The 23,750-nt window shown below is 33.6% G+C and overlaps 1 protein-coding gene across 1 annotated transcript in view; it reads right to left on the reverse strand.

Annotated features, from left to right (window-relative positions):
- Positions 1 to 588: 588 nt before the first annotated feature.
- Positions 589 to 23,750, reverse strand: part of NCBP1 (nuclear cap binding protein subunit 1) — a 48,781-nt gene continuing 25,619 nt past the window's right edge. Inside the window, exons 13-23 of the mRNA XM_031969373.1 lie at positions 23,261 to 23,323; positions 22,982 to 23,056; positions 21,585 to 21,688; positions 17,555 to 17,677; positions 11,588 to 11,690; positions 10,417 to 10,510; positions 9,445 to 9,548; positions 9,045 to 9,159; positions 4,053 to 4,172; positions 3,683 to 3,796; positions 589 to 1,160 (exon numbers count right to left, since the gene is read on the reverse strand). Of these exons, the coding sequence (XP_031825233.1) occupies positions 1,023 to 1,160; positions 3,683 to 3,796; positions 4,053 to 4,172; positions 9,045 to 9,159; positions 9,445 to 9,548; positions 10,417 to 10,510; positions 11,588 to 11,690; positions 17,555 to 17,677; positions 21,585 to 21,688; positions 22,982 to 23,056; positions 23,261 to 23,323 (1,153 nt within the window). The 3' untranslated portion in view covers positions 589 to 1,022. The remainder of the gene's footprint in view (positions 1,161 to 3,682; positions 3,797 to 4,052; positions 4,173 to 9,044; positions 9,160 to 9,444; positions 9,549 to 10,416; positions 10,511 to 11,587; positions 11,691 to 17,554; positions 17,678 to 21,584; positions 21,689 to 22,981; positions 23,057 to 23,260; positions 23,324 to 23,750) is intronic.

Here is a 23,750-nt window from a genome sequence, read left to right on the forward strand (position 1 = left end):
GGTCCTAAGGTCAATAGTTCTTGCTGTACTTTTAGCCCTGATATTAAGAACAAACAGCTACAATAGTCTCTTTAGTTCTCAACCAATTTAAGTTTGATATTGTCTGTACTTTTGGAGTTGTCATAAAATGGTGTCTAATTAAAACACTTCCACATATTTTACCATACTGGCTTATTTCAGTGGTTTTCCTAGCTCTGAATTCTGTAATTTAAACTGTCAAGGAATGTGCTGAGAAAGTGGCCTTCTGTGACATTCAAAATTGTATCTAGCAGGAAAACAAACTTAACAAAAATAGTTTGGATCACATTTTCATGGTGATCATTTTGTCATGTATATTATTTAAACCATAATGAATAAAGGAAATACAAGTAAATCATTCTATGTATGTGGTAACTTTCCTTAGATGACAATCTGATTTTACATATGCATTTAAGTAATGTTGTATAGTACCATGTGTTTTATGAATAATAACTGACAAGACTTGATCACAACAGAAAGGTTTCTGGGTGAGAAAACTACTTTGGAATTGCACAAGATTTTTAAAAAGTTGATATTTTGGGGTCAATTATACACAACAGACTAATGTTAAAAAACATATTTCAATTTTATTTAACCATATTTTGTCAAATTATCCAGGAACCATGAAAATCTATGCTGCTTGGTAAATAAAAGAAATCCCAACTTTTCTACTTCATGAGCTTCTTTTTCTAGTGTTTGACATGCCTCAAGTGAAAGTACTTTTCTTGTGCCTTACTAGAGAAAATATATCAAATTGATCACAAAAAAGTTGCATTTCTGTCACATTTACATGACATCCTATGGTCAGCTTCACATTATTGTATTTAGGAAATCATTTGGGTTTTAGGTTTAAGCAGAGATGCTCACCAATTTTTTCCCCATTTTCCTTTCCCCCCCAATAAATGAAAGAAGGGAAGTAAACAAAATGCTATCAGGAAGCCAACATTCATTAAAACGATCCAAAATAAATGACATATTTAAAAATATATGTTTTGTTAAAAGTCTCAACTCGAAGGAGGAAAAAATCCGCAGGCCTGCAGAGCACAGAACTGTTGGAATACAGCTAAAATATGATGGTCCAATTCAGCTGTAAAGAGAAGGTTTTCCAACGTCACCATGTACTGTTGGATTATTTGATGATGCTATAAAAGGAAAAAAAAAAGAGAGAGAAATTAAAGATGGAAACCACCACAAAAACAACTTAATATTTGCTCAGCCTACTATTGGGGGTGAAAACCCTCTAAAAAATCTGGGTAGGGGAAAATGTATACTTATTACTGTTGGGTAGAAATAGGTGTATAAGGGGCAGTTAGCACAGTCAAAAGAATACCAGACCTGGAGTCAGAAGGACCCAAGTTCAAATCTGGACTCAGACATTTAACCCTTAACTGTGTGACTCTGGGCAAGTCACTTAACCCAAATTGCCTTGCAAAAAAAAAAAATTTAAAAAGCTGGATATTAAAAAAATAAGTTTTCTAATATATCTATGGAAAACATGGGGAGGGGGAAAGAAAGACAGAGAAAGAATAGAAGAAAAATGGCTAAATGATGACTGAAAATACTTTGTTGTGACAATGAAATTGGTTTGTCTAAAGTTAGCTTTCTAGGTAATGACTAAAGTTTATAGTCACTTCTTAAAGTGGCTCATGAAAAAAGGGGAGGGATTATGACAGCTTTATTTCCTTTACATTAATCCAATAAATCTTCACAGTAATTCTGCCATGTGCCTAACACTGCTGTTATTGAAGATATGAGACATATAAGGGACAATCCCCGAACTCAGAATTCACAGTCTAGTTAGGAAAAACTGAAAATATGAAAAGACAACTAAAAAGCTAATTGTTAAAGAAATTCAAGAAAGAGTGTGAACAATCAAAGGAGTGGAAGTAAATGCTGTGGAATTTCAAAGGGAAAGACATCATACTACTGAGTCAAAAAAAGCTTCACTGAACAGGTTAAGACTTGAACCTGGCCTTAAAACAAAGCAAGATTATGACAGGAACAAAGGCCCACACCTTGCTATTGCTTGTATTTACTGCTTTCACAGGTCCCTAAAGCATCAGGGTAGTTAATAAAGCATCAAGCATCCAATTGCTTAGTGAAGCTGCCCATAAGACATCAGACTGTACACTTCTAAGTCTCTAAAGAACTGTGGAGGACACTAATTAAATCTGAAAGATTTGTGAGATCAGAAACTATCTAAAAACCAGTATTCCCTCTATTTATGGACCTATTCTGTTTAGGTAGAATGATGTTTGAGTTTTGTGTTAGTAACGCTCTCTTTAAATGGAAATATTCTTTCCCATAATTCGATATTTTCTTGGAAGCATCCTTTAGCTTAGTATAGTTAAAAATTCTTCCTGAAATTCAGACCATCTTTTAAAAATAACTAATGTCTTCATTTTATTATTTAGGTGACTAAGTATAGTATTTCAAGTATTAGAGGAAGGGATACCTCAAATCCAAGCTAAAATATGACTTTCCTAATCTTCTTAAATGCTCTCCCAATTTATCCTGTTTAGATTGTAACTGCTTACATGTTGTCTTCACCATTAAACTGTAAGCACCTTGAGAGTAGGGACTATTTTTTCCCTTCTTTGTACATTCAAAATTTAGCACAATGCATGGTATATAGTAAGCACTTAAAATGCTTTCTTATTCCTTCCACTTTTTAATCACCACAGAGATCTTTTGAAAAATGTTATTGATGATGTCTCTTAAGTTCCCTCCAGCTCTGAACCTATGAACTCACATTTGATTGAATGAGCAGAGATTGGATACATGATTTCATTAGTATAATTGATATCTAGATAAGGAAACTTTCTACCAATATAGACTGGCAACTTCTCTGCAATCTATAGTTTTAGAGTTTTGCCCAGGGTCACAGAAGGAGCATATTAGAGACAGAACTTGAACCCAGGCTGTCTTGATTCTGAGACTGACTCTTTATCCAAGATAGGCAAGTACCTTAAATTGGTGTCTATTGAAAAACACCAATTGGATATTTTTGGTAGAATACTAAAGACAGGTAATTCAAATGAGTGCAATTTTACTTTCCTTGACATCTCTACTGTAAATCCAGGTCCCGTGAATTATAAAAATATAGCCACTAATCTTAAAAATGTATTTTTAAGACAGATGGAATCTATTTTTCAACATTTTTATTATGCATCTAATATCATGGGGATACAAAAAAACAAAAAAACAAATCACTTCTTTTAAGGAGTTATAGTTCCATTGGGAAATAACATTAACATGTGTTAAGTATATACAAAATAAACAATAAATATACAAGGTAGTTAATAAAAGATAGGGGAAGGAAAGAACAGAGACAAGTTGAAAGTTCCACAGGTACATATCACTTTTTGGCTAAAAGGAAGAGGCAAGTTTTAAAAAGAAAAGTACAGTTTGGAAAGGGCAGTTAAGTAGCATCGTAGATGGAGAACTGGGTCTGGAATCAGGAAGACCTGAGCTCAAATCCTGTCTCAGAATACTTACTATCTGTTAAATCTTGGGCAAGCCATAAACCCTGTGTCAGTTTCCTTCTTTCTAAAATGAGCTGGAGAAGGAAATGCAAACCATTCCAGTATTTTTGCCAAAAAAAATCCCAAATGTGGACACAGAATCGGAAACAGCAACATTTCAGAACAACAAACCCACCAACCTGTAAGAAGATCTGTTGCAATCTCTCTATACAGTTCTTGTACCAAGGTGTTAATATATTGGTCCCATCAGTTTCACATCGTACTAAGTGTTCTGTTAGTATCATGATAAAGCGCTGGAAAGATAGAAACAAAAAGAAAATACTGGCAATCTCTTGTCCTATCAATTAGATGAGCAATTCCAACATTTGAGAAATATTTACCTAAAAGAGACCAAATGACTTGGATCTCCAGCAAATAAGCAAGGTAGCAATTTTAATAAACATTTATTAGGTTTTCATATTACATGAATTTCCTTTCAAATAAAAGATGACTAAAATTATAAATCTAAAAATGTTTTCTTACATTTCTAAAAGTCTAAAATCAAATTACCTGGAATATGACAAGGAAAAGATTCTTTTGCTCACTCTGAGCCGACTCAACTTTCTCTTGCAGACGTTCTATTTGCTCCTCTAATGCCCCATCATCCCTGTCACTGCTTCTGTCATCACGCTATAAATCACAAAAAAGCAAATAAAAAAACAAGTTCCAAGTATATTCAAATATAATTAAATCAATTAAGACAGATCAGAATTTACTTCTTTGAGGTAAAAGTTACTGAATGAATTACAGAAAAAAACATCATTTCAAATTTTAAAAATCACATTATGACTGAGTTTTTGATTGTGAAAACAGTGAAGAGTTTTTAAATTATACTCCTAAAAACACACACATATGCTACTACACTGCTGACACTGACTAACTTTAGCTTTGGTTTCTAAAATGCCCAGTGAGGTGAGATGCAAATATTTACACAGGTGTCAGACAGTTACTAATTTACCTTTGGGTACTGCTCTTAAATGGCTACTAGTTAAAATCCCAAGAAATACTTGACATGACTCCAGATATATGGGAGATATTAAAATATCATGTGAAGATGCTCTAGCTCTTCACAGATGCTGGTTCACTAAGATCAATGAACCCTGTTGGTGTCTCTATTGGACAATATATAGTGGATATAGTTTGGAGGCTTATCTGAGCTTAGTAAACAAAAACCAGGGAGAATAATAATTGTGATCACTTTTTAAACAATGAATTTCTCTAAATCTCTGAACATTAGTATAACTAATTAAACTTCTTAGTGATGATTTATACTGTAATTAATTTCAGTGGAAGAAATAAAACCATTCCTTCCTTTGGTTTCTCTCTAGATTCATTATTTATCTCTTTTTATTCACATTTCCTCCAAGATGGTAGTGGTTAGTAGGCCCTCTTATCCTCTGGTTCTGCTTTGCACTATTTCATAAATGCCTTTCTAAATTTATTTGTATTCTTAATATGATAATACTCTTCAATTTAAACATTTATTTATTGTTAGAAGCTATCCTCCAGCTTTTTATAACTACAAATATTCTAGAAAAACCTCTGAACAGATAGAGCTTTCAAGACATATTCTCCACAATGGAGATAGGGTAGGATTATTTCTATTAGGTACTTCAAGATGGCTCTATAAAAAGGGTTTCCATTCAACCAGCAATGGATAAATTTACCTGCCTAATAGGTTTTCCTATATTTTAGTCATTATGTTGAGATGCAAGCAATATTTTAATCTTTTATTTTCCAATGTTAATGACCATATGCATTTATTGTCTTTTTTGTAATTTTTATAATTTCCAACACTAAATAAAATAAATGAAAGTGAGCATCTTTGTTTTTAATGAGAAAGCTTTTATAAGCCAAGCTCATTACTATTGGTACTTGGTTTAAAAAGGAAAAAGATGTATCTAATATAGCACTTAAAAATAAAGTAACATTACAAAAAAATTGAGAACATAAAATAGTTTTCACAATTATGGCAAAGGGACAGAAGAAGGGAATTTATAAGTGAGTAAGGGATAGACGATACAGCAAAAGATGGAACTGGATAAAATGCATTAAGAATATGAATAAAGTTAAAAAAAAAGAAATGCATATAATGTATATTCCCAACCATATGAAAAAAATCTCCAAATAATTAGTAAAAGAATGAAAATTTAAATTTAAAATGAGATTTTATTTCACTAGTCAATGTTGGAGGGAATAGAGGAATCTAGGCATACAAATACATTATTGCCATAATTATGAATTAGTCTAACCTAGAAAATAATGTGAAATTATTCAAGAAAAGTTATTAACTAATAAATTCTTTCATGTAGAGTCTCCCAATTGGGAGGACAAAGGAGGACAAAGACAAAAGGATGAATCCCAAATATACCAAAAATTAAAGAGCAAAAACTTTTGTAGTAACAAAAATTAAAACTGGGGGAAAACTGAATAGAGAATGGTAAACTGAGATAATATGAAAGTACTAGAATATTATTGTGTTGTGAGAAAAAATTCTGAGAAACATGGGCAAATATGTTTGATGAAGAGCAAAAAAAGAATAAGAATAAAAGCGAAAAAACCTTTTATCCATTATATTTAAAATAGTCAATCTGATAAATGAAAAATGAACTGTACTGATAGAATAAATTTGAAGCAATTAAAGGTATAGATCTAATACTGCATAATTCATTTTGTCAGATAGTTCCCATGGGAATATTACAGTTTCTTAGCTTTACACTAACAGTGATCTAAGAATATACTTCAATAAGTGAATCCCGAGAAAAAGCGAACGCCGCACAGTTCTTAAATAAAGAGCTGGGATTGTCTGAGAATGCTTCCTCTCTAATATAGGATAAAAAAGTTACTAATGAAAGAAGAACAATGGCTAAAACTACCCTCAATTCTTCTTATGAAGCAACAAAAAATAAGGGGCTGGTATGGCAGAAAGCCCTTTTATTTCTAGACCTAGTTCTACCAGGAACTCCTGTGACCCTAACCAAGGCACTTCTCTCTGGACTCTCAGTTTCTTTATCTGCAAAGTAATTCACAAGAGCAATGAGATAATGTATGAAGCATATGAAAATGTAGAGCCCTTAGTATCCCTAAAACATTATATAAATGTCAGCTACTGTAATTATGGAAAAAGAAAAGATAATTGCTTTTCCACAAAAGTTTGTAGGAAGTAGAAAAAAGAAAAAGAAAAAAAATTCAGATACTACCTATGAGACAAAAGTCATTCTATATAGAATCCTGTGCCAGAAAGAGCATTGGATTTGGAACCAGAAGACCTGGCCTGAGCCCTGTTATAGTCATTTACTACTTGTGTGAATGTGACTGGTAAATTCTCTTCCAAGTCTAAAATCTGAGATATTAAGTCACAAGAAACCATGTCTACATTTATTCCCTTGATTATAGTTTGTTCCAATTACTATTGTAAAGTCAGTGTCATTTGCCTGAAATGCCACAAAGATAAACTGAAAAAATAAATATAAATAAGCTACAAATAAGAGAAGGAAATGGAAATCCTTTCAAGTATCGTTGCCGTGTGGCCACACACTGACATGCAATGATGTTCGTGATTCTGCACAACTTATAATTTTTATTCGTGGGATGAATGATTATTTTGAAGTCATAGAAGATCTTGCTGCACTGCAAAGCATCAAAGGAACAACTACAGGACAGGATATCTATGACAAGATTTGTCAAACTATGAATGTTTGGAGCTGGACTGGACTAAACTAGCCAGCATGACAACTGATGGTGCTCCTAGCATAGTGGGGTCTAAGAAAGGAGTAATTGCTCACATTAAGCAAGAGATGGATAAACATAACCATTCTCATCCAATAGCCATACATTGCCTCATCCACCAACAAGCGCTATGTAGTAAATCACTGAAGTGGGACTCTGTTAGGTAAATTGTGGTATCTTTGTTAACTTCATTAGAGCTAATGCACTAAATCACAGACAATTTTAGGAATTTCTGTCTGAGCTAAATGTTGAGTATGAAGATGTTCTATATCACACAGAAGTCCATTGGCTGAGTCAAGGGAGAGTTTTGAAACATTTCTATGACTTACTTCCACAGATTACAACTTTTCTGCTTTCAAAAAGCAAAGTACCAGAGCTCAATGATGCAGAATGGAAATGGCACCCTGCCTTTCTGACAGATGTAACAGAGCTACTCAACAATTTCAATATGCAACTTCAAGGAAAGGGGAAGCTCGTCTGTGATATGCAATCACATATCAAAGCATTTGTGTAAAATTAGGCCTCCTCATCAAACAAGTGAAGGAGGAAAACTTCTGCCATCTCCCCACAACTCAAAATCTGTTAGCGGAAAAACCACTGATTGCATTCCCAAACAAAACATGTGTGGATTCACTGGAAAAATTGCAAAAGGAGTTCCAAGTTAGATTTAAAGAGCTTCATCTCCATGAACAGGACATACAGCTTTTCCATAACCCATTTTCTATTGATATTGAAAATGTGGATACAATTTACCAAATGGAACTGACTGAACTGCAACTGCAAAACTGTGACTCTCTGAAAGATGCATTCATCAAGTCAAGCAGCCTACATAATTTCTATGCATCTCTCCCCTCTGAGACATATCCTCATCTCAGGAACTATGCACTCAAAATGGCAATCATCTTTGGCAGCACTTATGTCTGTGAACAGACTTTTTCTAGAATGAAACATTTGAAATCTCCAACCAGATCAAGACTAAAGGAAGCACACTTGCATCACTTGTTACGACTAGCAGTGACAAATATGGAACCAGACATTGACCATTTCATTAGCCAAAAGCAGGCCCATAGTTCCCATTGAAATACTGGTAAGTTTGATGATTTAACTTTACTGCATTTTAAATATTGTATTTGTTCCCCGTTTTGTTTCTTCACTTCAAAATAAGATACATGCAGCATGCATAGGAATTTGTTCATAGTTTTTGTTTTTACTATAGTCTGGCCTTCCAACAGTCTAAAGGACAGTGAACTGGCCCCCTATTTAAAAAATTTGAGGACCCCTGATCTAGCCAATGTAAGTTTATTACTGTAGTCAAGGCCATCCATTATTATCCCTGTAATTGGACATCTGAAAAGGATACAGAAAAGAGGAACTAAAAATAACTAATTAAGGAGGCTAGGGGGAAAGGAATTACTAAAAGATTCAACAGCAGCAAGATTATCTCCAACTTCATTAAACATAGCAAACATCTGTTTTCTAGCTCTGCTGATACATTGTATTGATGTATTACAAAAACAAATCCATAGACCCCAGGTTAAGAATCTCTATTCTTAAACAAACTGCCAGTGTAGCAGTCTCCTACAAAGTAAAACTGCAAGCAAGCATAGAGTATATCCACTTTCTGCCACTGTGCACCCTTGGTACTGCTCTGTATCCCTTGAAATAAGAGCTACTCCAAAGAAACAAAGCATTAAAGTAAATAGGATTATTTGGTGTATTCAATTAATGACAAGATTACTTTAGATAATTGCTAAAAAGCGAAAAATAATGTACCCGTTTGTGCTGTCTTGCAAGTTTTTCTTTAGTTTCCTCTAATTCTTTCTGGATTTTCACAACATGTTTGTTCATCTTTCGAATTGTAGAGTGTAAAATTTCCCAGATAAACAACCTAAAACATAGTAGTAATTAATTAGTATAAGCTACCCATTTAAAACCAAGGTGGATGTATCTTCAAGAATAAATTAAAGATCAGAATTGTATTCGGGTTAAATATAATTAAAAACACTTAGCAGCAAAGTATATTTTCTCTACACTGAAAAACAAATATATCAATTCATCTCCCAGAAAAAGCAAACAAGAAAAAACTTCCAACCAATTCTAAATGAATATACTAAGAATTATGGTTAAAAAAAAAAAAAAAAAAAAAAAGGACAAGGAAGTCATCTTTGCTTACCTAGTAAAATCACGAGAGAGCTCTGAAGAGAAGATCCAATTTGCTACTGCAGCACAGTCCACAATCTGTGTTCGAATCATCTTATCAACTAATACAGCAATCATCTAGAAGAAAACATTCCATTCATTACCCAACCACTCATGGTCAATTGATCTAATAAATTATTCCCATATCCCACCTATCTCCAAGAAATTCTGTTTCTGGCTTTTGTATTGTTCGGTGCTTATGATGTCCAATGACTTCTCTCTTCGTAAAAAATTATTAATAACGTAGAGATATACTATGAGGCTTCTGAGTATTCTTTTTAAAGCCAATGTTCTCTTTAATAAACTAATCCCAAACTAAATGTTTTTTTCTAACATTTCTTTTACTGGACTATGTCCATTTTTCCAATGAAGTTACAGAATATCAATATATCCATGTTCACTTAGTTTGAAAAGTCTAGAATTTCAACAAAATTTCGGTCATTAATCCTCTGCAAATCAAAGTTTGGTGCAGAAAGTGCAAATATCTTCTTCATTCTCTCATCATCAATACTTCCTTATGCAAAATGCTTTTCCTGCCATCTATAAACATGCCTTGCTATCCCTTATTTAACTCAACTCTGATATTACTTTAAGCCAAACTCTTTAAAAAAAAAAAAAAGACTTCTATAAACATTGCCTTCATTTTCTTTCTTAATTGAACTAAATAATCACTCTCACTGGCAACACTGCAAAACAAGATGACCCGTGATCAAGAAACCATCATTTTTTATTGCCTTTGGGCACATGACGAAATCAATTCTTCCAGCTTCTTCGAAGTGAACTTATAAGTTATTTCAATGATACAGATAAAAAAATTAGTGTGAAGACAGTAGAAAGCCCAGGGACTAATTCTATCTTTATTCAAAGATCAAAAAAAATGATATGCATGAATGAATACCCTGAAATGTCACAATCTGAACTTCAGGAAGCTTAAAATGATTCTTACCTGAGGATGATTCCTCCAGACTTCAAACATGACTCTTAGAACATGTAACTTTCCCTCATCACTTTCTGCAAGGGTTTTGAAGACCTCATGAAACCTTATTGTAAAACAAAAACAGTAATTAGCAAGTACTATAATATCTTTAAGCATATTTTTAATATTGCTCAAGCTATGTTGACAACACAAGCAGATTTAAGAGGAGCACCAAGGCTCTTAACAAACATTGCATTTTCTTTTGTTTTACTAACTTAGGGAGATACTGGAGGATTTCATTAGAGGTAATACTATAAATGAAAATGGAAATACTTGTGTTTCTGAAATTATACATGCTTTAGAAAATAAATATGACTACTTAAAATCCTAAAATTTAGTTTGTAAAACTGGATATAAACACTATTTATTAAGCAATATCTATTTAGTACACAGAAGATCATCTACTCATGTTAACTTCTGAAAGGACTTTCAAAGTAGATAAGTGTCTAGAAATAGAAACCAAGGAAGAACTGAATTTCTATTTATCAGTGATTTCTGGCTTCTCTGACTTACTTTGGACTATTCTTATATTAGCAATTTTGAGAAGACTTTCCCTGTAAGGAAAAGATTCCAAGAATTTCTCAAAAGGTGTTTAGTATTCCCTTAATTTCCTATCCCTTCACTTAGTTAAATATATTAAAAGTATGTATACATTTTGCTTTAAAAAAAAAAAAATTATTTCTTAGGTATTGTGAGCCCCATGCACTAATGCTAATATTTCTTATAGAAAAATTCCTATAAGCTTTTATGAACCATCATCTGGTAGTCAATTTGCTTTAAGAGACAATTTTAATGTACTATTAATGGCTGAAAAAAAAATTAACTGCTAATAACTAATGTTGTGGTAACAAGACTCTCTGAGGTGAGACCATTCCACAGATGTTTCTCTTGCTCCCTTCTGATGCCATTAAAGTAGCAATTGTGTGTGTGTGTGCGCGCGCACACACATATTATATAATTATTGGAAACTATGAACTAGTGAACCTTTAACTTATAAACTGACTACTAATTTTTACTCCATGGACTGTGCCTCCCCCCCCCCCCCCCCCCCCCCCCCCCCCAGCACTTTTTGTCACCAACTCAACAACAATATATAAGAAGGGTTAAAATAACGTCCCCAACTAAAGCTACTTCAACTTACTTTGCAAGAGCACTGAAAGAATGGCTAAATGACTTGGAAGCGAGGTGAAGCAGAGTCTGCACAAAGACTTCTATTTTCAGTGGGTTAAAACTGAATCCTTCATCTGAAAAATGTTTCACAGTGAAAAAAATCAGAATACTGTTTAAAAGGACTCATATTATCTTAGGTCTGGAAAGTTGGACTGGATCTTATTGGGAATATAGCCTGATTCATACACAAGAGCTACCTCATTATAACATATCCATATAACATTATAACATAATATATGACAAGTAGTCATCTAACCTCTGATGAAAAGACTCCTAGAAGGAGAAACTATCAACTCTCATGGCAATCTTACTTTTAGAAAATTCAAATTGTTAGGGAGTTTTACCTGAATAAAGCCTAAATTGACCCTTGTATTTCCACCCATTGTTCCCGATTCTGTCCTCTTGGTCAAATAAGAGGTGTATACCCCTAACTGTCTTAATTCTAGATCTCCCTGATTTCCCTAATTGATTTTCTAAAGACAAGGACTCAAAGTTTTCACCACTCTGGGGGAATCCTCTCCTCACTCACCAGAAATTTATGGTCCTTAAGCTGTGATGCCCAGAACTGAAAACAATACTATAGATGAAATCTGACAAAGGTCAGAGTTCAGTGGCACTATCACCTCCTTAATTAACAGAAATTTTACCTTTTAAAGCAGTTCAAGATGGCATTTCCTTCACCACCTCCTATTTGCTAATTCATACTGAGCTTTCACTCAACTGAAACTATCAGATATATTTCAGAACATGTTATCTAACAATGTGTCTCTGATACTGCATTTGTGAAGCTTATTTTGTTGTACTCACATACAGGACATTACACATATTCAAATACTTAGATGGCTCTGTGAGCACATGTACCTGAGAATTCCTTCCAACAACACACACACACACACACACACACACACACACACACACACACACACACACATACACACTCATTCATCAGTTCATCTTGTGTAGATGTTCCTCAAAATCCCTTATAAAAGTCTGCCTCTAGGATTTCACTATGAGTGCTGCTTAATCTTAATCTAGTTGGTCCATCTGACTGTAGCCTATTTGTTACTCTGGGACTTCCCAGAAAGCAATGCTTTGCAAGTCCAGAAAGGCTGGACTGCCTGTGACCCCTGGCTTCACCCCCTAAAACATCCCAGGGAATGCTATATTCAACTTATCTGTCTATGCCATATACCTTCATCCCTGCATCAGACTTGTATACATTTCCTCTGGCTTCTGCTTCACCTCAGGACCTTCTCCAAAGCTCCAAAGGTCCATAGACCACAAACACTTCAAATTTCAAACTCTCACTCCTCCTGGGCTGTACTTTCTTTTGCTCATACCTGTTGTGAAGTGGTCTTCACAGGAAACAATATCACCAATTGCTACAAAGCAGGGCATGTAGAGAGAAGCCTGAACAATCTAATGACTTTCCTCTATTAATGGGGTTCTCTGAAGTCATTGATAATCAACTTGAACTCATTCCTGTATAGTTAGCTTTCACCATTTTATCATTTTCTCCCAGAATCAGTAATTCTTAATCTCTGGCTCACTGTACAACAAATCCTGTTAACTTTCCACTACCTATATCCTTACTCCCAACCCTCTTAACTCTCCCAATAATCCTCACCAGTTCTACTCATCCCTTTCACTGTGCTCTCTGAACTGCCTGTTCTATAGGTATCAAACTTGCTTTAATCTCAACCCTTTCCCTTCTCACTACCTTTATCAACTTGTGATCAGTGAGACCTGGCATTGTCAGTCACCCTTTCTAATACTGGTTGCATTTTTCCTTTATATATCCCAGACATCAGATAATAATGATGAAGCATTTACAATACTCCTTGGTTCCTGGCTCTTCCTCCACCACCATCACTAAGCAATCTCTTTTCTTCTGAGGTTCTCATAATCCATTACTCATTTCTCAAAACCCGTAACTCCGTTACACTCAGAGATGGTCATAATCTTATCTTGCCATCAACCACAAAAGCACTAATTCCTTGTTCATGAAATCTAAATTCCTTTCTCTGCTTATAATATTTTATTATTCCATCTTTCCTTATGACCCTAACATTATTTTCACCTTCACCATAACCTCTAATTCCTCTATCCTTTGGTTCTTTCCTAGGTCATCACTTTCATAATGGCTATATTTCTTCTTTCTCCATTTTGATACCTTGGTAAATTCATTCAATTCTATACTATTATTCTCTACAATTTTATACTATATATACATACATACACACATATATGCACATATACATACCTATATATAATATACATATGTATCTACATAATGCTATGCTATATATGTATACATATATACTATACTTAAATGTTATAATATATAGAATTAAGACCCACTGAGGCCTTACTTCTATTTTCCTTAAATGTTATGGGCCAGAACTCTGGACTGGTTATCTATCTATCTATCTATCTATCTATATATATATAGAGAGAGAAATATAGAATTCTATATTATATATTATCCCTTATGAACAATTTTCAAATGAAGAAATTAAAGCCATTTTTAGTCATATGAAAAAATGCTCTAAATCACTACTGATTAGAGAAATGCAAATTAAGACAACTCTGAGGTACCACTTCATACCTCTCAGATTGGCTAGGATGACAGGAAAAGATAATGATAAATGTTGGAGGGATCATGGGAAAACTGGGACACTTAATACATTGTTGGTAGAATTGTGAGCTGATCCAACCCAACCATCCTGGAGAACAATTTGGAACTATGTCCAAAGGGCCATCAAACTGTGCATACCTTTTGATGACTGAGTCTATATCCCAAAGAGATAAAGGGAAAAGCACCAATGGGTGCAAAAATGTTTGTAGCAGCCCTTTTTTGTAGAAGGCAGTAAGTGATGGGAATAATTCAGAGTTGGAATTTGCCAGGGAATAATTAATTGTCCAGGCTCACAAACTCACCAGATGTCATCCTTAAATCCCTAATCTCTCTTAGGCTATTATCCCTTCTTTTTTTCTAAGTTCTAGTGATTCTATCTAAACAATATTTCTAATATACGCTTCCTCTTCTCCACTTACACTGTCACCATTCTGGTTAAGGTCCTTACTGCCTCACATCCAGTTACAAATTATATTCTAACTGGTATCAAGGTTCTCCTCACAAAGTCCATCCTCTACTAAGCTGCAAAAATGATCTTCTTAATGTACAGGTATAATTATGTCATCCCCCACTCAATAAACTTTAGGGACTCCCTATCATCAGTATCAAATATAAAATCCTGTTTCACTTTTAAAGTTTTATAAAACCTGCCTCCTTTCTACCTTTCCAGTCTTTTTAATTCTTTAATATTATTGCCTAACTTTGGGCATTTACATATAAACACCAGAAGTTTTACTACTAGTTCCTTTTCTAAACTTTATTTTCTATGAATTGATGAGTTTCTATGATCTACTGCAAAAGATTTCATCTCTCCACTAATCCTTAGCTTAAGAGCCATACTTCAAATCCTTTTTATACTTCTTTTCATTTGATTTGGCAAATACATTATTTCCACCTTTTAACAGGTAAACTCCATGCGAATAATTTAAGCAATGACCTAGAAATCTAAATCCTTTTTCACACTTTACCTTCTTATCCACCCATTCACTTTCCCATTTAGTTTTTCTCTTCTATTCTTCTTGCATAAAGTAGTCAACAATAAAAATAAAACAACCTACAACTCTACTATCTTTAGTTTTTTAATTCAGACTTCATAATCATTGGCAATATCCTTTAGGTTCTTTCTGGCAATACAAGCCACAAGTCTCCAGGAGAAAGTTTTTGTAAAGCTTGGGATGTTCTCTGTTATGTTCTGGATGTGTGCCCCAGAAAAGCCAAAATACCTCTCTACTATTGTTATCAGATCAAAAAATAGTTGCCTAAGTACTCCTAAGAAGTGCATCTCAACTACTATTGGATGACCTGTATCGAATGACTCCTTAACTGATCATAAAGAGCCTCGTATATGACTTTGTATATTAATTACAAAGCTATCTTTTTTCTTCCCCTTTTCTCCTGTGTAACATTTTTCCATTCTAATCAGGTAACCCATTCTCTACCTCAGATCTCTCTCTCTCTCTTTTTTTTTTTTAACCCACTGAGGCCTTACTTCTATTTTCCTTAAATGTCATGGGCCAGAACTCTGGACTTGAAACAAGGATTCTTACAAGGTTTCAAGTCAGTGGAATTGATAAAGACAATGGTTATCTAGTTTAGCATGGTACTTAATAGTTCTCTAAGTTCAGTATGATTGATTTAATCTTACAACAAATAATGGTTTCCTAGTGATATAATGATTGGTTTATACTTAGAATAGAGTATATATGCCAGGGGGGAAGCAGAGACAGATTAATTCCATCTTCATTAGCCTTGTGGTAGCTGGTTTCCTGCACTTCCCCCAATGAGACCAAGGCCTGTCAGAGCCAGAGACAGACTCAGAAGGGACTCAAGAGCCAGATTCATTCACTCCATCTCACACTCCGGAAGGCCTTTAAGAAAGCTAGCCCAGGCCCCAAGCAAAGAAACTAGACTCTGGAGATAATAAAGGATTTGGACTTTTTTAAACACCTGGCTATTCTTGTGGTGATTACTGAACTGAAAACGAAGGCTGCTCCAAGACCTCCAAAAAAACCACCAAGAACCTTACACTTAACAACATGGAAGCCTAGGGAAGCAATCTTTGAGCCCCTTCAATTTGTCTTCCAGGAAAGAGATGAAATACAACACTGCAAATCACTGCACAATTTCCCCTTCTCACCAAACTAGTTGAGAATTTCAGTCCTGTTTTTGTTTTTAAACTACTTGTAGATATTTAGACCTCAAGCCTAAGCATGTGATTAAAACTTTTACAATCATCATCTCTTAATAACTTGACAAATTAATTCGACTTCCTTTTCTCAGTCTCAAACTACAGATCCACTTTATGATTCTACCAACCTTCTATTTTCACCAATTTGCCTCACCAATCAGTTTATCACTAAATTATTTCACTAACTTTATCTCACTTACCATGTCCTGTTTTTTTCAACTACCTTCTCTTTTTGAACCCTTTAGGTTCTCCTCCCTTCTCCAACTTGTTCCTCTTATATTGTCCTTATTCTTGCTTCTTTCAACAGAAAGAAATCTGGAAATAGAATATGGACTAGTATCTGAGCTTTAATTATTCTCCAAATTTTCCTCCATTTTCCCCCAAATTTCTCCTTCCCATATTCAATATCTGATCTACATAACTAATCCAAATTAAGTTTAAGTCCTTCTCTTTTCTCCAGATCTTTCTACAATCTTCTTCCAAGGTATCCAGAAGTATCATCTCTCTCCAAACTCTTGGGGATTGATTGATACTTCAACAAGAATTCAATTTAAGTGGCCTGCCCCACATTAAAAAAAAATTTCATTAAAGTTCTTAAAATAGGTTAAGATTATATTCTATGACAAGGTGATCATTTGATTTCAAATGACAATTATACAAATCTTTATTCTAAGAATGAAACCGACTCATAAGCACAATTATTAGATTTCAGCACACTCACCACCAAAAATTTTCAAAACTATCCATTTCTTAACAGGGCCATGGTATACCAACTTTCACAAGAGCCTCTCTTTTCACTCTTTGTCCCTTCATCCAACTGAAGATAAATGATAGCAAAAGGACACAATGTGACATATTTACAATAGTGTCTTTTGACAATGTTTTAAAAATGTAAGATGCCGCTATCCCTCCCTTTTCACTGGCTAAAAGTCTAATATTGCAAAGAAACAAATCGGAGGTAAAGCAAGGACTAAAAGAATTCTGATTTTCAGAACTATCTAAGAGCACAGCTTGAGAACATTGTAAGAGGAATAGTATACTCCCTATTTATGCCATATATTCAGGCTGTTCTGTTCTACAATCTCATTCCAGGAACATTCTCATTTCCTTACCATCATCATCGTCTTGGTTAGGATTTGGGACGTCTTTCAAAATGCTGAAGATTTCATCATTACTTGCCTTACTTTTAAAGGCAACAGCTAAACAGAGGGCTACAGAATGACCTGGAAGAGAATCTAAAACATAGGAGAAGAAAATTATAAGATTGAAAAAACTGATTTAAAAATAGCTAAATAACTAAAATCAAACCCAGCAACTCTTTTTTTTATAAGCTATCTATTCAGTCAGCAAGCATTTATGAAGTAATAGGAGAGAAAGAAAAATCTGTTAACTAAAAACAAAAAATTATTAAGAAATTCATATTATTAATTAATTAATTTATACTATTATTTATTTATATTTATTTTATATATATATATATATATAAAATTTGGCTAAAGTTTGGGTGAGGAAGCTAGTCTTGCTTCCATAGGCAACAGAGTGATATCTCTTCCAAAACAAGTTCCTCTGAGTGCCTACATGTCATCTATGCTTTTTAGATCTGGTTGCTGTACAATGAAAATACTGCTGAACAAATACTTGATTTGATATTTGTGTCAAATGGTGGCTTTTTCTAGTGCAGGGTAGGGAGAGGAAGAAGGAAATAGTTCAGAATTTAAAATGTAAACAAAAATAAGGAAAATTAAATTAAAAACAACAACAACAACAACAACAAAAAAGGGATTCTAAGGAACAGAAGAAGGCAATGTGTTCCAGAAACTGAACATAACTTGCAGAAGGGCAAAATATGTAATACTAATTTAGAAAATAACAAGAAGGCTTATATTTATAATTAATGAACCAAGCACACAATTTCTTTCTTTAAATGATCATATTTTTCTAATAAAACACTGAGCCTAAGCAAAGTTTTCATTTCAAAAATAAAAATTAAAGTTTTTACATGTAAGAAATATTCTTAAGGAGGAAAGTAATATGGTAAAAGTTTTAATTAAATTTTGAAATTAATTTTGAATAAGAGGGAGGCTTAGAAATAATACACAAAACAGGGAATAATCTCTCAACTATACAATAGTGTGGCACAGGAAAAAAAAGTTTGACTCAGTAGCTGCGTGAATATGGGGTACAAGGCAAAGGGATTAGAAGTTAAACCTAAGCATCCACTCCTGAGGTCCCAAAAGAATGGTACTACCAATGGCAGAAATAGGAATGAGAGGAGGAAATAAAATGCTCCATTTTAAACATGCTGAGTTTGAGGTAAAAGAAGTAGACATCTAAGTAGACTAGAGAGAGCTACAAATACAAATGAATTTAGGTAAAATCAAGGCTAGTATTTTAGATTTCAAAATCACTACTTAAGAAACACTGACTTAAGTCATGATGTAAATCTGGAGTGTAAATTTAGTGCTAGGCTGAGGAACAGAAGGCAAAGAAGGCAAATCAATCAGAAAGCTAGATGGAGGAAGACTATAATCTGAAAAGAAACCAAGGGAACAAAGAATTTTAAGAAGGAAGGAATATTTAGCATTCTCATATTCAGTCCAACAAGACCATAAATGAAGTATTCATATTCCCTTCCTTTCACACAATTCTTTGAGTACATCATTTCTTCCTCCTCATGGTTATATTTTGCACCTAATATGTATCTCCATTGCTCTCTGTGTAATATTCATTTTTCAGTTCTTTAGGGATTGTTGTATTCCAAGATTTGATGCTATAAAACACCAGCAGAATGTAGTGTTAAAAAGATGGGTCTTTGCTTTCATGGGAAGTCTGCAACTTCTGAAAGGCAATATAACCAATTCTATCTTCTCCAGTTCTACTCTGGGTCCAATTCACTGTCTCTTTTGGTTCATTCTTGTCTTTCATATGTAGTCAGGCTAAACTCCTCTGAATGACTACCCATCTCTTTCAGAAAACACTGCAATATTCTGAAATATGATGCAATAGGCACAATATCAGCCACAAACAGGAATACCTTGAAAACCACACCAGTTAAAAAGGAATCACTCTTCAATTTGTATTCTAAGTTAGATCTCCTCCATTGCAACAGTAAACACCTTTCATGAAATGTACATCATCCTGTTTTAAGCCATGAAAGTGTTTACCATCAATCAATCATGGAACAAGATTAATCCTATTATATCTTCCAAGGGATCTTAAACCATCTTGATGTATGCATGAGAGACATCTTGTTGAAAAAGAGTTTGTAACTGTGATTACATGAAATTGAAAAGCTTCTTAACAAACAAAATTAATGTATCTAGGATAAGAAGCAAAGTAGTAAAATGAGAAACAAAAACTATCAAATAGTTTAAAGGCCTGTATATATTGCATATATATGTTATATAAATCATATATACATATCACACACATATATAGACATATGAAAAGGAGCAAAGGATATAAATAGTTCTCAAAAAAAAGAATTACAAACCACTAATAACCATATGAATGAACTATTAGACATTTATATGCAAAGCACATTGCTGAGGATACAAATAAAAAAGTAGGATCATCCCTGTCTTCAAGAAGCTTACATTCTTTATTACAATGACAAAATATATGGAAGCTGCAAGTTAGATGGAAAAATTGCCATGGTTCTTAAGAGTTACAGCAGTAAAACAGATACTAACTTTTTTCCTCTGTTACATCATAAGTCCTTTGGAATTATCTTAGATCACTATAGTTAAGTAATTCACAGTTGATCATTATATAACATTGCTGTTACTGTGTACAATGTTCTGGTTCTGTTTATTTCATTCTTTAGTAGTTGATGTAAGTCTTTTTAGGCATTTCTGAAATTGGCCTGCTCACCACTTCTTGTAAAAAGATAATATTACATCACAATCATATATCTTAACTTGTTCAGCCAGCCATTTCTCAACTGATAGAATGCTTCTTTAATGTCATTTCCCCTGAAAGAATCATATCAATTTCTGGTGTGAAATAATCTGATAGTGCCAAGGAATTTAGTGTCAAAAGCTTTCTTTTCTGGGTCTTCAGTGATTGTATTATCTTCAAGAGGAACTGTCAGGCAGTATTTTCCATGAGGGTTTATTACCATAATGGTGTTTGAGAGCCTTGGACTAGAAGAACCAATATTCCCAGTGCTCTTAGATTCAGCATCCTATTTCTATCAGTCTCTGAAAGGAATCGGTGGTGAGGGTAACTGGTAATTGGTGAGGTGATTTGACTGATTTGCCTGCTCAGCACTTGGTAGAGATGGCTAGCCTCTTCTTCACAGGAACTGCTTCCCCAGAAGATGGCTGTGAGAGCTAGTCTAAGAGGAGTGGTGGTTTAAATGCCTGTTTAATAGCTTTGTTGCAAAAATTATATGTTGGTTAATTTTCCACATGAAGTTATAATCAGTGTCAATGTCATTTCTGTTGTCTACATTCCATTTTAAAATTTTCATTACTTGTTCATGTTGATCAGGATTAAGTTGTTTCAACTAGATATCCCTCTTCCTTATCATTTTCTTCCTTTCTCTCTCTCTCTCTCTTTTTTAAAACTAAATCTGATCTTAGCTCTCCAGTTAATCATCTGCAAACAGCTGACTCAGGGGTAACTCTTACATCAGTGACAGTCTTTTACTGTTTGGATGACATAAATGAACTTTTTTGGTGGTATTATATTGGTGCTTGTGATGTTCAGTGCTATCAACATTTTAAAAAAACATTATTCAAGTTATAAAGGATGTAGTTTCTGTGTACAAAAAGATAGCCTCGTTCCTTTCTCCATGCTTCTCCATATACTTCCTCAAAGATGCTAAAAATCCATAAACTTTAAAATAAAAAGAATTAATACCACGGAAACATTACTATTAACACTACAGCTTTATAAACCAGTCAAGAAAACACATTTCACAAGGGAAAAAATGCCTTTATAATTATGAAAGTTATTTCATAACTATAGTTATGAAAGTTAAAACACTAAGAGTATGACATCCTCAAGTTTAAAAAAAGGGTGAGAAAATCTTCAAGTTGAAAGAGGAGAATTTCCAGATTTGGTTTCTCTGCCTGTTATAAGTAACATAAAATTGGGCATATAGTGTAACTTCATTTAAATAGGAGCATTACTTACTGCTACTTTCATCTCCATACTTGTAAATGCATGTTGGATTTGCAGGACACAGAGGAGCAAAAGCTGGAGGAACAATATCTAATATGCGCTGATGGTATGAAAGCCTATAACACAAATATTTTAATTTCAGAACATTTACTATATAAATAACTAAAACAATGAGACTGGCTACATGATCTTTAAGGTCCCTTCCAGCTCTAAAACTACAAAATTCCACAGAAGTAAGACAACATCAACCTCTTGGAATGCATCTAATTCTGGGAAGTTATAAATAAGGCTCAGGACCTTAAAAGAAGTAGCCAAAAAGCAAGTGTATTAACTCAAAAACTTCAAAGGATAATTCCACAAACCAATATTCATAATTTAGTGACAAATCTACATGTAAATTTACTAAACTTGGTCATCATTATTAATTCCCCTTAAATCATTAAGAAAATGTTAAATGATGTTCAATACATTTTGTTTAAGAAAACAAGGAAATTTATACATGATTTTAGAAAACTATCAAATGATAAAAGGAAAAAGCTTTAGTTATATAGAAAATTCACTTTTGTTGAACATTTTCTCTACAAGGCCAATCTTGCTAAAATTCACCACAAAAAAAAAAAAGTTAAAAGTAAATAGGGGATATTGTAATGAGCTGATATAATGATCCATTTGTGAACATATTTCATAAATCAAAGCTTTAATTTGTCCTTGTATCATTCATTTACACTTAGACTTTTAAAAGTAATTTTAAAAATTACTCAGTACCCTATATACATAATCTTTACCCATTTAGATTTTAGACCCAACATATTTTATTTCAAAACCATGGATTTCTGTGTTACACTGAAGTAATCTTTTCTGGATTAGGAAAAGTTTAGTTAAGAAGTTTCTTGTATATGTAGTAAGTATAATGTTGTCTCTCACACATAAAGACAATACTACTGACTCACTATCAGTAGAACATGTTCTTTGAGTTGTTTTTCCAAAAATGGTGATGGTTTTGAGCTGACACATCCATACTCCCTCGCTTGTCCTCCCTTATGACCAACAGACACACAAAATAAAAAAAATCAGGAATTTAACAGAATTCTCAATAAAACTTTATGTTATAAATGCTGGTCACAATACTTAACATGATAGAATTTCAGAGCTGGAAGGGATCCTAAAGGTCATCTAGTCCAATCTGTCTATTTTATAGATGACCCCCATGGAAATTGTGACTTGCCCAACAAGATCACACAGCTAGTTGATGTTCAAGTCAGAATTAGAACCTAAGTCTTTCCAGTACACCTCTCTGCCTATTAAACCCATCTTTCAGGCTGATTATAAATCAACATATGCACAGAGCAGACAGTCACTACATTAATAATATACAAAAAGAGGCGAGAGAAAACCAACAAACTACTCACCGCATACATTTCTCCAGTACTTCTCTTACAAATTTGGGCTTGGGATTTTCAAAATCCTGGGTAAGACAATCTGACCTAATTAAAAATATATAAAATTTTAATAAAGTTAAGCAAAACTTCAGATTTCTACCTAGTTTAGACTCATTTCTAATCAGGTTAACTTTAGGTAAAATACATTAAAATAAACTTTTAGAGGACTGTTTCTGTACTATGTTCTCATATTTAACTTTTAAATTTTGCTATGAAGAAACTCAAGAAAAGTGTCTGAAGCATACTCACCAATCTTCCCAGCTCCAACGAAACTGGAAGTTACTTAGGTGATGGGAAAACCAATTAATGAATCTTTGAAGCAAGAAAGAAAAACGGTCAACATTCTTAGAAATAACATATGTGACAACAAAATAACACATTAGACAGGTAAAATTCTGATAAAAAAGCTTCTCTATATAGCCAAAAACTCCTTTCATCTAATCACAGTCTCTACTGTACCTATTTTTTTCCACAGAAAAATCTAAATAAATCCTTTAGTTCCCTCAAGAAAGATATTTAAATCTCTATGTTAATATCGTCTTATATAAAGTATTGGCTAAGTCCCTTACTGTATAGTTTATGAATATTTTAAGGTAGCATTTTATTTGGTTTGAATGATTACATATTTCTTATTAAATAAAAATAGGTATTGTCATATATTTACATTTCCCTATTATTTTTATATTTGCTTCTTTTTTTTTTTTTTTAAAGGATTTCTGCCTCAGTAGTAAAATATTGG

The sequence above is a fragment of the Sarcophilus harrisii genome, chromosome 1 (assembly GCF_902635505.1).
Source record: "Sarcophilus harrisii chromosome 1, mSarHar1.11, whole genome shotgun sequence".
NCBI classification, from domain to species: domain Eukaryota; kingdom Metazoa; phylum Chordata; class Mammalia; order Dasyuromorphia; family Dasyuridae; genus Sarcophilus; species Sarcophilus harrisii.